Source organism: Canis lupus, chromosome 9 (genome assembly GCF_003254725.2).
Source record: "Canis lupus dingo isolate Sandy chromosome 9, ASM325472v2, whole genome shotgun sequence".
Lineage (NCBI taxonomy): Eukaryota > Metazoa > Chordata > Mammalia > Carnivora > Canidae > Canis > Canis lupus.
This window is the reverse complement of record NC_064251.1, coordinates 11,089,503-11,101,876: the sequence shown is the minus strand read 5'-3', so window position 1 is coordinate 11,101,876 and position 12,374 is coordinate 11,089,503. Positions and strand designations below refer to the sequence as shown.

Here is a 12,374-nt window from a genome sequence, read left to right as displayed (position 1 = left end):
TGAGACCATGGCCAGAGCCAAAACCGAGAGTTGGGTGCTTAACCAACTGAGCCACCCAGGCACACTAAAGTCACATTTTTATGTTCTTTTTTAAAATTGACATATAATTCACATAACATAAAATTTATCCTTTTAAACTGTATAATTTCATGATTTCTAGTATATTCACAAAGTTGTGCAAGCTCTAAATTGTTTTTAAATTATAACTCAACTCATATTTATGGCTCAATCACCATAGATCTCGCTTTGAGGTATGCATTTATATTTGCAAAGAAGAATCGTTTCTCTTTGGCTGACTTTCAGTCCCCTTTCTAGTAAACACTCTAAAATTCATTTGGGACATTGCCACTCTTCCACTCACATACCATGTGGTTTGGACGTGGTTGAAAACCTAGTTTGAAACCTAGTTTGGACGTGGTTTGAAACCTAGAAACACAACCAGTGGGCAGTGATGATACTGTATTCTTCTATCCAGTGAGATTAGTTCTTGGTAGACCAAGACCAACGCTAATGCAAAGTAGACCATCATTCCAATGGATCTAATCTTTGAAAGTATTATGAACTATTGGGAAAGGCCTGTACACTTTTCACTGAAGTTGTTTGTGGTAGGGCTTAAATCTGGAGATTCTGCGGACTAAATCTGCTTCTATCTGGGGAGAGCCAACCTGAGAATGAGACTAGCACACAATACTATAGACCTGGCAATTGAGACATATTTCTTCCTCTGTTGTTGACAGATCTCTATCCATACTCATTTCCTTAACGTGAGACAAAAGATGCCCTCCTTTCTTTGAGTCAAACTGAATTGGGATTCTCTCATTCTTAACTGATATATTCATGAAAAATGTAGCAATGTTAATCTTATTTTCAATATGGTGATAATGTGGCTCAGAGATGTTGATGACTTGCAAAATGCCCTGCAGATGCAGTCACAGAAGTACTTTTAGCCAAATGTTCTTTGACTCTAAGACTAGTTCTCTTGCCTCTGCATGAGGCTGCTTTTCCTCTGATTTCAGAAGACTATTCTTCAGGAAAGTGATCTTGACAGTAATAATGCTCTTCTTATTTTTCATTGATAGGTATTTTAACGCTGAAGGGTGGAAATTTGAAACACAGAATATTCATCAATTGAATCTTCAAATACAGTAAGGCAACTTTCAGTAGTAAAAAGGTAGAGATAGAATTCCTATAATCAAATTCAAGAAAAGACTCATGTTTTTTTTTTGTCCCTAATGATAAGCTAATGCCAGAGTGACAGTCTCATTCTAGTAATAATGCCTCCACAACTATCTGTCAACAATTCCCTAAACATTTCCACTTTCCAAAGTCTGCCAAACTCTACATTCATGCTTTTCCATACGCTATGCAAGATCAAGATTTCTTTGTTGAGAGTTTGGACACACAATTTCACATAATCTATAAGTTTTGACAACACAGTTTATCAACTGAAATGCAAATTAAATGCATGCATCTGCACTCAAATGAACCAGATACCAGAAATTCCTCTTTGGTTGCTAGAAAACTCACCTTTCATGAAGGAGGCTAAGGCTACTTTATCCATTATCTGTTGGGTTGTATTGGTGATAGGTGTGTATACAATAGAAAATAAAGAATCTTTAAACGAGTCTACTGGTCCCAGGTCCATGTCAGGCAGTGAAGAAAAATCATTAACTTTATGATTAGTAGGAAATAGATACAAACAAAGTAGGAGGAGCAATGGGTTGAACCATTCCTATACAATCCAAGAGAAAGAATAAAGAAAATTAGGACTTCAAATTAGTTATCCACAGTCATTTGTTCATAACAGTTTATCTCATGCATTTTTCTGCTTTCAATATATGCCACCTTATGAACTGTTTAAAATATGTACAGTGCAAAATTCAGCAGTCTGAGTAATTCCAATGAGCTGTTAATAGGAATTCCAATGTATTGACCCACAGCACCAGTCTAAATAAAGCATGCACTGATCATGAAAGTATGAGAGGCAAGAGTGGAAGGCTATTATAAATTATCACCAGCTGGTACGACCTACTCATGCTGTATCTACAACTCTCTCTACTGAGAGCCTAACTAGTGTTTCCTGAGACAGTTCTGAGGCACTGCTTACTTGGTAACAAAATACTGGCTATATGCTAAGATCCTGGTATTGGAATTTCAGTACCATTCCCATTCAGGCAACCAGAGAAATACTGTCTCAGTGAGTTATCATTACTGGTTTCCTGCAAACTTCCATTAAGACATTATTTTATTTCCTAAATGGATGAGTATAGAAAAAATTCGCAATAGGTATACAGTAAAATTCTAATGTAGTTAAAAATGGTACTTGGGGCACTGGGGTGTCTCAGTGGTTAAGCATCTGCCTTTGGCTTAGGTCGTGATCTCGGGGTCCTGGGATCAAGTCCTGCATGAGGCTTCCCACCTGTAGCCTGCTCCTTCTTCTGCCTATGTCTCTGCCTCTCTCTCTGTGTCTCTCATGAAGAAATAAATAAAATCTTTTTTTAAAAAATGCTACTAATTTATATCTATCTGATTTTCAGAAGATATCCAAGTTCACAGGATTTTTTGTGATACGGTAAAATGATGGGAGCTAATGCTAATTTTCTTCTTGGCACTAATGACATTTCCAAGTTTTCTACTCTTTGGAAGAGAATGATTTACTTTTAAAAAGAGAAGAAGAATCAAAAGAGAAAATACCAGTTACCTACTTCTGTGGGTTGATTAACCAAGCCTTCAGAATCTCAGTATCTAAACCTGACTATCCATGAGTAGGACCACTGACTTTTAAAACACTTACTGGATTTTTCTATCACTGGCCAGCTTCAGTGCTTTTAGAGCTCAACTCAGGGTCTGTGTCAACTGAAATATCTGCAGACCGACTGCAGTTTGAGGAATAGCTCCTTCTCTTGTAGAAAAGTTTTCTGCTTTGATTTGGTTTTTGAAGGGGAGATAAAGTATAGTTACTTCCCAGGGAATACACATTTTCCTGTTATAAATACAAAGTGACAGAGATATTGAATCATACCATAAAGGACTCTCTTCTCATCCTCCATTTTTTCAGAAGGTTCTTGCAAAATAATGCCCAGGTCTGTTGACAAACACTTATCTGTCTCTTAGTCATTTTGTCCTGTTTAATAAAAAAAAAAAAAAAAAAAAAAAAAAGGAGGGGGAAGATAATATAAATGTGACCATCTTAATGAGAAGAAATATCCTGCAAACAGAAAAAGCGCAGCCTGATAGTTGCAGTGCTACAAATGAGTGCTTAGAATCTGTGAGTTCCAAAGTTAGTGTTTTATGACTCCCCTAGCTTTTTTTTCTTCCCATTTCCAAACTCTTTACTCCCTGATTTTTTTTTTTTTTTTTTGTCATGCACTGTGTCAGCTATCAGTGTATTGCCCCCAAATTCATTCATTGCAGCCTGCTCTATGAAAATGGATCTGGGACTTTTACATAGTTTTCTTTGACAGCTACATGATATAAAGCTCTGTCAGTAAGGAGGACCAAAGAGACATTGCAGGAAGAAGAGGCTCTCCTTTTTGGTGTCAGAGTGGTTCATTTTCCCGGTTCCTAAAGAATACATTTTTTTCCCCGGCTGCTTAGACTAAATGATTTTCTCCAGTGCAAAGTGCCTGGATGGTGAAGGGTTTTCAATAGCTCTTGACTAAAGAGCAGTAATGTATCTGGGAGCCCCCAAAAGCTAGAGCCTTTCACCCAGAGCTTTGTTTTCTTCATATACCTTACTGCAATGTCACTTATTGTGGCTTGACGTGCAGTAGGCTACAACCACACCTATCCAAACACACCTTAGTTGATGCAACATGACCCTTGCATGGAGTAAAAAGTGATAGCCATCTACCACCAAGAATGGGGTAGGAGACCTCCCTGCCCCCATTCCTAAGCAAAGATGACTTGCTGCTGAGGTTTGCTTGGGAACCCCACACTGACACAAAGCAGAGACAGGCTAACATCCAAGGAGGGGAGAAGCAGCTCTCACATATTCAAGACCTCCCAACAGGTACAAGGATAGATTGTGCAACAGGCCACAAAACAAGTCTTAGCAAATTGAGATTATACTATGTTTTCTGATCAATGGGATAAAAAACTAGAAATCAGCAACAAAAGAAAAGTTGGAAGGACACTGAATCAGGAATCAAAGACTTCTCGGGACCAAAGAAAAGCCCAGGACCAGATGGTTTCTTTAGTGAATTCTATCAACTATTTTAAAAAGAATGAAGGGTGTATGGGTGACTCAGTCAGTTAAGCATCTGCCTTTGGCTCAGGTCATGAGCCCAGGGTCCTGGGATCAAGTCCCACATAGGGCTTCTGGTTCAGTGGGGAGTCTGCTTCCCCCTCTCCAGGAGTCCCTCATGAAAGCTCATGTTTTCTCCCTCTCCCTTTCTCCATTTTACCCCCTCCCCATGCATACACACACTCTCTCAAATAAATAAATAAGATCTTTAAAAAAAATAAAAAAGAATGAATGCCAGTCCTCAAAGTCTTCCTAAAAATTGAAAGGGAAGGAATACTTTCAAACTCATCCTGTGAGGCCAGCATTACCCAGAGGCCAATGCCAGATAAGGACATTACAAGAAGAGAACATTACAGACCCGTATCCCTGAGGAATTTAAATGCAAAAATTCTCAACAAAACATTAGCAGACGAATTCAACCATACATTAAAAAGACCATACACCATGATCAAGTGGGATTTACTCCTGAGATGCAAGGATGGCTCGACATATGTAAATCAATAAATATCATACACTGTGTGAACAGAATGAAAGGTAAAAAGCATATGATCATCTAAACAGATGCAGAAAGAGTATTGCACAGAAGACAACATCCTTTCATGATAAAAACACTCAACAAAGTAGGTATAGAAGGAATATATCTCAACCTAATAAAGGCCATATAAAATAAGCTCATGGCTAACATCATACTCAATGGGTGAAAGGTTGAAGGCCTTTCCTTCATGATCAGAAACAAGAAAAAGGCTCCCATTCTTATCATTCCTGTCCAACATAGATGAGGAGCTCTACTTTTGTCCATACCTTTTGTCTGGTAAATCTGGAGTTCCTTCCTTAAAGGCAGACTATAACTTTGACTGTAGAAAGGAGTGGGAGCAATTATGAGCCAATTCTCAGCCTAGTCCTTACGAAGTCTTGGGTGTGTCTGCTTGCTCTTGCGGCTCTGTCATTGTTAGAAGAGCATACTTGGGCTAGCCCTGGGACTTGAAAAGCACAAACAGCAGAGCTGAGTCATCCCAGTCATATGCCAGTATAGAGTAGCCTACATCAGACTCCAGCCAGCCAGACTCTAGGGATCTGAGCAAGCCTATCCAAGTCAGCAAAACCTCCTAAAAACCAACCTGTACATCCCAGCTGTAAATGTTTATTTATTGTTGTATGTTATCTGTTGCTTCTTTTTCTTTTGCTGTGAAATAGTAAATGCAGCAATAGACCACAGATATATTACTTAGGATCCCCTCTTTAGTTTCTACATTATCCTGTTTCCTTGGTTTTAGTGGCTTTTTATTTTTGATTTCTAATTTGATCATGCTGATCAGAGGAAGTGTGACTCTATAAGAGATTGCATCTTTGAAATGTATTGAGACTTCCTTGGTGGCCAGTATATTTTAATATTTGGAAATATTCCATGTATGCTTGAAATAAACATATGTCAGCTTTCGGTGTGTTTTTGGTATCTTCCTAATTGTGTTCTTTGAAATTTCAGCATCTTTCTAAGGTTATGTTTACTAGATCAATCATTTCATGATAGTATTCTATTAAATTTTTCAATGATGATAGGTTTGCCAATTTCTTGTTGTATCTCTGTTGCTTTTTAGTGTATGCATTTAAAGGCTAAGAGCCTAGGTACATAAGACTATTGGTCATATTTTAAAGGGTAGGTTACTTCTACTTCTGATAATAACACAGAGACATGAAGTTTCTTTAGCTTAATTAATACTTGCCTAACATAGCTTTATCCATATCTTTATTTTTAACCTTTTGTCCAATTTTTAATTTATTTTTTATTTTTAAAAAATTTTTCCAATTTTTAATGTGTGATTAATGTAAGATTCAGAATTAATTTTTAGAAATCCAAGCTGATAGATGCTATATATTCTTTTATTTTTTTAGATGCTATATTTTTAAGAAGTAAAATGTATAAATTTTCTTTTTGGATGATGTTCCACTGTGTTTTATTCTCATATAAAATCTGCTTTTTCTCTGCTTCTAGTTTTGTCCATATTACCTTCTATTGAAAATTTTCAAGGCCCCCCCATCATGTTTTATTCTTGTCTCAAAGATATAAAAGATGTTTATAAAAGATATTCTTTTGATGATTGCTCTTAATTTTTGGACTTTCCTAGAAAAACATCTTTCTTTTTCGAATGGAAACTCCACATAATTTATTATCACTATCTTCTTACACTCAAAGACTTTCTAGGTCATTATGTCTCTGCTGAATTTCAAACCTGAGCGTTCTGGTTATTATTATATAGAAATTTGGTTCAATCTTTAGCTTAAAGAATACCTAAAGTGAATTTATTTTAGCCACCTATAGTTAATTAAATTTGCCAATGGATTACCCAGGTTACTCTGGGGGAGGCTGAGATATTTGGGCTTGTTCTTGAGATGGAGAGTAGCAGCTCTACCTGAACGAGGCTTGGATAGGCTTTAGCCAGATTAAGAACACAGGACCCTTTGACTTACGTGTAGGTTAATCCAGTGTGAAAACATCCGATGGACTCTACCTAAAATTTCCTGCTGAGAGCAGCATTATTCTTCCATAGATACTGTGCCACCATCAGAGAACTACATAGGAAAAGACCACGCCTTTCCCCTGAACAAAGAGCATTTATGAATATATATGTATCTGCGCATGTGTGCATGTGTGTGTATGTGAGCTGGTGGTGGTGATGAGGATTAGGTAGGGAAATTTATACTTTTTTTTTTTTTTTTTTTTGCAGAGACCCAAAATACCTCTCAGGAGGAAGTTTCTTGGTGCATAACAGTAATACCACATCTTTCCAAAGCCCTAATCAACCAATACTACCCAAATATGATTTGCTGAGCTTCTCTGGAAAACTGTAGAAATTGAGTGCTCTCAAAAGGTCCTCACTGCAGGAGGAAGCAGTGTATCTAAGCTGAATTATGAAAAGTAATGATATTCTGGAGTGATCATCAATTTTCTGGAAAGCACACCAGGGATGTGACTTGGGAGAATGAGTTGGGACTTTAGAGCACAGACCAGTAGCTCCACCTTGAATTGGCTGTAAGTCCTGAATTTGAGGCCTGTGTTCTCTTCCTTTCATGTGTAGGTCACGTTGGCCAGTGATGGAAAACCACGTGGTTGCTCTGAATTTCCTCGTAGTGATGAGGAATGGGTGTGCCTTCCCCAGAAGCTGTCATTCCATTCATGCCACAGGATGACACTGAGGGCTGTGTTATTTCCTGGAGACACTGCTCAAGTAAGTTGGTCAGAAGCCAGTTCCAATGGGAGGCAAATTAGCCAAGACAGTCTCAGAGACCGTTGCCCCAGGGAAAAATCTACACATGTCTGCTGATGAGGCTGAGATGCAAGGGTAGGTGGAAGCAGGTTGCATGAAGAGGTTAGAAAGTTTAAGGAATGGCAGTTGGTGGGAGGAATTTCCCAAGGGGAAAAAAAAACACATTAGGTCGGGTACCCAGTAATACTGGCTTGACGATCCCTAAAGGCTGTTCCAGTGCAGAGACTTCGGACACTTTTAAGGAGAGTGTTGCAGGGCTGGTGGGCAGGAAGGTAAACTGGCCAAAAACATGATCTCACTGTGGAATCAGCCGCAGCTCAATATAGCATGGAAACTGCAGTCTGGCTCCAATCGCCTTGATGTTTCACTGAAAATTAGTATCACCTACTCTATTTTCCTCCAATCCACAAATGTTCTATAGCTTATCAAAAGACTAACAACAACCTGAATTCTTTATTATACAAGCAGTAGACAGTTTCAAGTTGTAAGGACTGAGTTTTCTCCTCTTATATGGTTCTTAAATTCAGAGCAAAATGCTTACACTTTAGGAGCTTGAAATCTCTGTTTATGGAAATAATGCACATTTGAAATAATATTGTGATACGGAAACACAACATATTTGAACTCTGATTCAGTACATCCTGTGCACAGATTAAAAAATCCTGGAAATCATCTTACATTTCCCAAATTCTCATAGCCTGAGAGTGAAAGCCAGAAACGAGTTTTTCCGTAAATGCTTCTGGTAAACAGTCTCACGGTCATGGAACAGTTTATCCAAAATGCCCTCACATTATTGTGCAATAAAAGTAAATAACTATCACTTGGAAAACAATTCAGGTTTACAAATCAATTCTCAAGATTCTTAGTTCTTTCCCGTCAAAGTTGTTAAGCAAATTTGGGCTTATTTCCACACTCAATTTCTGATTAAAAAATCATATAACAGTTGCATAACGTTTAAAACCCTGTATTTTAACTCAGTACTTTCATTTATATAATACTAAATTCTGAGTATTCAAAAACATCAAAATAGCCCATTTGTTTTCAAAATAATTTTCCCATAGATGGTCAGCATTCAGTTCCTAAAGGCTTATTTATAATTGTGCAACAGGAAAAAGGAAAAAGGAAAACTCCCAAAAACAAACCAACAAAACAGAAAAAATACAGTGAACTTACTTTCTGAGAAATTTGAAGCAAGGACTCTTGAAGAACAGTCTATCCACTGATCTCCTTATTGAGAAGAAAACAATTCACATCTTTTTCCTGGTTCCTACCACATCTCTAGAATTTACGTTAACTGTTTGACTTCTGTGAAAAGTTCCTGAGAAGGTTGCTTTCAGAAGTTACAGCCTGAGCTCTGTGGGCCCTGCCAAACATTGCATTCACGTGATCCCTCTTGGACTGTTGGTCTTCTCGTTGACATTCAGCCAGTTTCTGCAGAGTGCAGTGGCATTTACACTTGGTGGCCTGGCCCTATCATATTATAAAGAGCAATCTTATCAAGGAGATTTAGTTTTCCTAAGCTTTTGTCCATTCTGCCCAAGGCAATTGTTGGTTACTATTAAAATTTAAAGCAGTGGCTTTGGAGACAAAGTTTAATCAGAGAAAAGCTCTTCTCTACACACACAGCTCTACATTGCCTGATTGACGTCATCACTTTGATAACCAAGGTTTTCATTTTTACTCAGCTCAGAATATTTCTAATCTCCCTCATGATTTGCTCTTTGACCTGTTAATTATTTAAAAGTGTGTTAGTTTTCCAGTGTCTGGAGATCCTGGTTATTGATTTCTACTTTAATTGTATTACAGTAACAAAATATATTTTGTATGTCAAATTTGTTAAGACTTGTTTTATGACTCAGTATATGATCTGTCTTTGTGAATATTCCATATGCACTAGAAGAGAAGTGCATTCTGCTGTTGGGTGAGTGGAGTATTACAAAGATATCCATAAGATCTTGCTGGTAGATGGTGGTGTTCAGTTTTTCTATATCTTTGTTGTTTTTCTTTTGATGAGGTCTCCTGATCACCAAGAGAGGAGTATTGAAGATTTTAACAAAAATTATGGAGTTTTCTATTTTTCTTTCAGATCTAACTAATCTTATCCAATCCACTTTGACACTGTGATGTTAGGCACATACATAGTTAGAACTGATATGTCTTCTTGGTGAATTGGTCTTTTTATCATTATGTAATAATGTCTATCTTTATTCCTGGGACTTTCTATGCTTTAAAGTCTACTTTGTCTGATTTTAATATAGCTATTCCTACTTCCTTTTGATTGGTTTCCATGGTATGTTTTTTCCATCTTTTTATTTTCAACTATCTATATAATTATATTTGAAGTGAGCTTCTTTTAGACAGCCTACAGTGATGTCATCTTTTGCTTAAATCCAATCTGATAACATAGATCTTTTTAAAAAAAATATTTTATTTGTTTATTTGACAGAGAGAGCGTGTGCGTGTGCATGAGCTGGGGGCAGGGGGGCGGGTGGCAGGCAGAGGGAGAGGGAGAAGCAGACTCCTCGCTGAGCAGAGATCCCAACATGGGGCTCAATCCCAGGACCCTGAGATCATGACTCAAGCTGAAGGCAGATGCCCAATCGACTGAGCCACCCAGGTGTCCCAACATATGTCTTTTAATTGGTGTGTTTAGACAAGTTACATTTAACATAACTGGTGATATTTTAGGGTTCAGGTCTGCCATTTTGTTATGTGTCTTCTTTGATTTTCATTCTTCTGTTTCCCATTTCCTGCCTTTTTTTGTCTTATTTGAAAATTTTAAGCATTTAATTTACTCACTGTGATGTAGTATATATTTGTGTAGTTATTTTAGGGATTGCTCTAGGGATTACAAAAGACACACTTAACTTTACACGGTCTACTTAGAAGCAATATTTTACCACTTTAAAGTGGCACTCCACTTAAGTGGAGTGTGGAAGTCTTACCATTATATGGGGGCAAAACAGGTAGGCAGCCAATGGGGTGCTGCTTAACAGTTATAACCAGAAAGAGTCAAGAATGGAGAGTAAGATACAGTCGCCATTATTCTAATATAAAGTTATTATTCCTTGTGTAGTTCTCAGCCCTGAGCTAGTTTTCAGGTCCAGAATCCATGATCTAAAGAAGTAGCCAGAGGAAGGATCCCAAAACATCTTGACAAGTATATACTCTGATAGTTTCCCCTAGTCCTTATTCAAAGTGACCTACAGCCATTTACTTAGATGACTGTGTGCACTGGAGAAAGAAAACAAATCCTCAGGTATTTCAAGAGCTAATGGGCATATGCCTAAAAGGACAGAGATACCTAGAAAATCAAAATGTCACATGGCCTCATTGTTGCAATGAGCACACAAAGTCAAGGTAATAAATGGAGTTATGGTCAAAGCCCAGCTTTATGTGGTCCTCCTGGGTCTGTGAACATACCTAGTGGCCATTTCTCTAATACCAGGTATATCATTAGACTTACTATACTTGGTATTTGAAATGACCCCCAAGTTGAGTCCTGGGCCTGTTGGGTAAGAAGTCTCACATAATGGGAAAGCAAGTGGGCATTCACTTAACCTTCCCCCAGCCAAGACACGGAATCAAGAACAACACTGCGTCTTGAGGAAGGGAAAGTAGAGACCGTTAGTGACCTACAGAATACAAAGGAAGTATATTTACCACATCTTCATTTAATTTACCAGTCATAACCCTCCAGAAACCAGATAGATCCTGAAGAAAACCAGATTATCGTAAGCTCAAACAGGCAGTGGCAGCTGCTTTGCCAGACATGGTATCTGTTCCTAGAATAGGTCTGCGATATTCAGCTAGTGATTCTTTTCTATTCTGATTAGAAAAGAGTTCACATTCAGATGAGTTACACAATCATATTCCTTTATAGTTTTGCTTCAGGGCTATGTTTAATCCTCTTGCCTCTGTTATAGTCTTAAGAGACCTAGAGTATCTCCTAGAACATCACATAACATCAATAACATCATGCTGATCTATCAGGACAAAGAGAGAGGACTAGTGTACCACAGGTGACATGGATAAGACACAAATGCTCCAGAGAGTAGGACACAAATTCTGTGAGGATAAGGAACCCATCATGTCACCTCTGGGTCCAGTGGTCAGGAGTGCTCTGCATATCTCCTCCAAAGCAAAAGATGAATGGCCACATCTTGCATCTCCAACCAATAGAAGACCAGTACCTAGTATGTCTCTTTGGACCCTGGAGGCAACACATTCAACATCTAGTAATACTTCTCCAGCTCAAGAACTGCCTGCTAGGGAAGGCTGCTGTCTTTGAGTGATATTTGAGTGAGGCCTGGAGTAGGAATGGACTTTATGGCAGCTTCAGAGTGTTCTGAAAACAGTTGCCACTCCCATCATGTGATCCATAAGCCCTATGGTACAGGAGAGGTCAATGGTGGAAAATTCCTGTTAAAATGAGAATGTTTCAGGGACAACTGGCTCACAGTAAATAAACTCAGGGACAGCTGGGTTGAGCTTAGGTTGCCTAAGCTTAGGTTGTGATCCCAGGGTTCTGAGCCTGGGATCGAGTCCTACATCGGGCTCCCTGCAGGGAGCCTGCTTCTCCTTCCACCTATGTCTCTGCCTCTCTCTGGGTGTCTCTCAGGAATAAATAAATAAAATCTTAAAACTAAGAATGTTTTGTTGTGTGGGCTTCATACCTGGGGAATAGATCAGAGACTTACCAGACTGTGACCTCTCTACCAGTGAAGATTTTAGGAGTCCAAGAAAATCACTTTGTCTAGTCAAGGGCACACATTGTGTGAATGTGCCTTCTGCTTCTGTAGAAAATTTGCATAAAGAGCTTTATGTTTTATAAAAGCTCCCACCTGTGGTTTCTCACTTGAGTT

General features: G+C 38.4%; 1 protein-coding gene across 5 annotated transcripts in view; it reads right to left on the bottom strand.

The window, feature by feature from the left end:
- Positions 1-12,374, bottom strand: part of LOC112652897 (ABC-type organic anion transporter ABCA8-like) — a 76,341-nt gene that overhangs the window by 58,064 nt on the left and 5,903 nt on the right. For 2 of the 5 annotated variants that reach the window (XM_025436529.3, XM_025436530.3), the window contains 2 exons: positions 3,023-3,124; positions 1,528-1,732 (listed from right to left, as the gene is read on the bottom strand). In XM_025436529.3, coding sequence (XP_025292314.1) covers positions 1,528-1,732; positions 3,023-3,118 — 301 coding nt within the window. In that variant the 5' untranslated portion in view covers positions 3,119-3,124. Of the gene's footprint in view, positions 1-1,527; positions 1,733-3,022; positions 3,125-5,047; positions 5,227-8,682; positions 8,902-12,374 lie in introns of those variants that run through there. The other 3 variants (XM_025436528.3, XM_025436527.3, XM_049113957.1) reach the window with 3 other exon arrangements.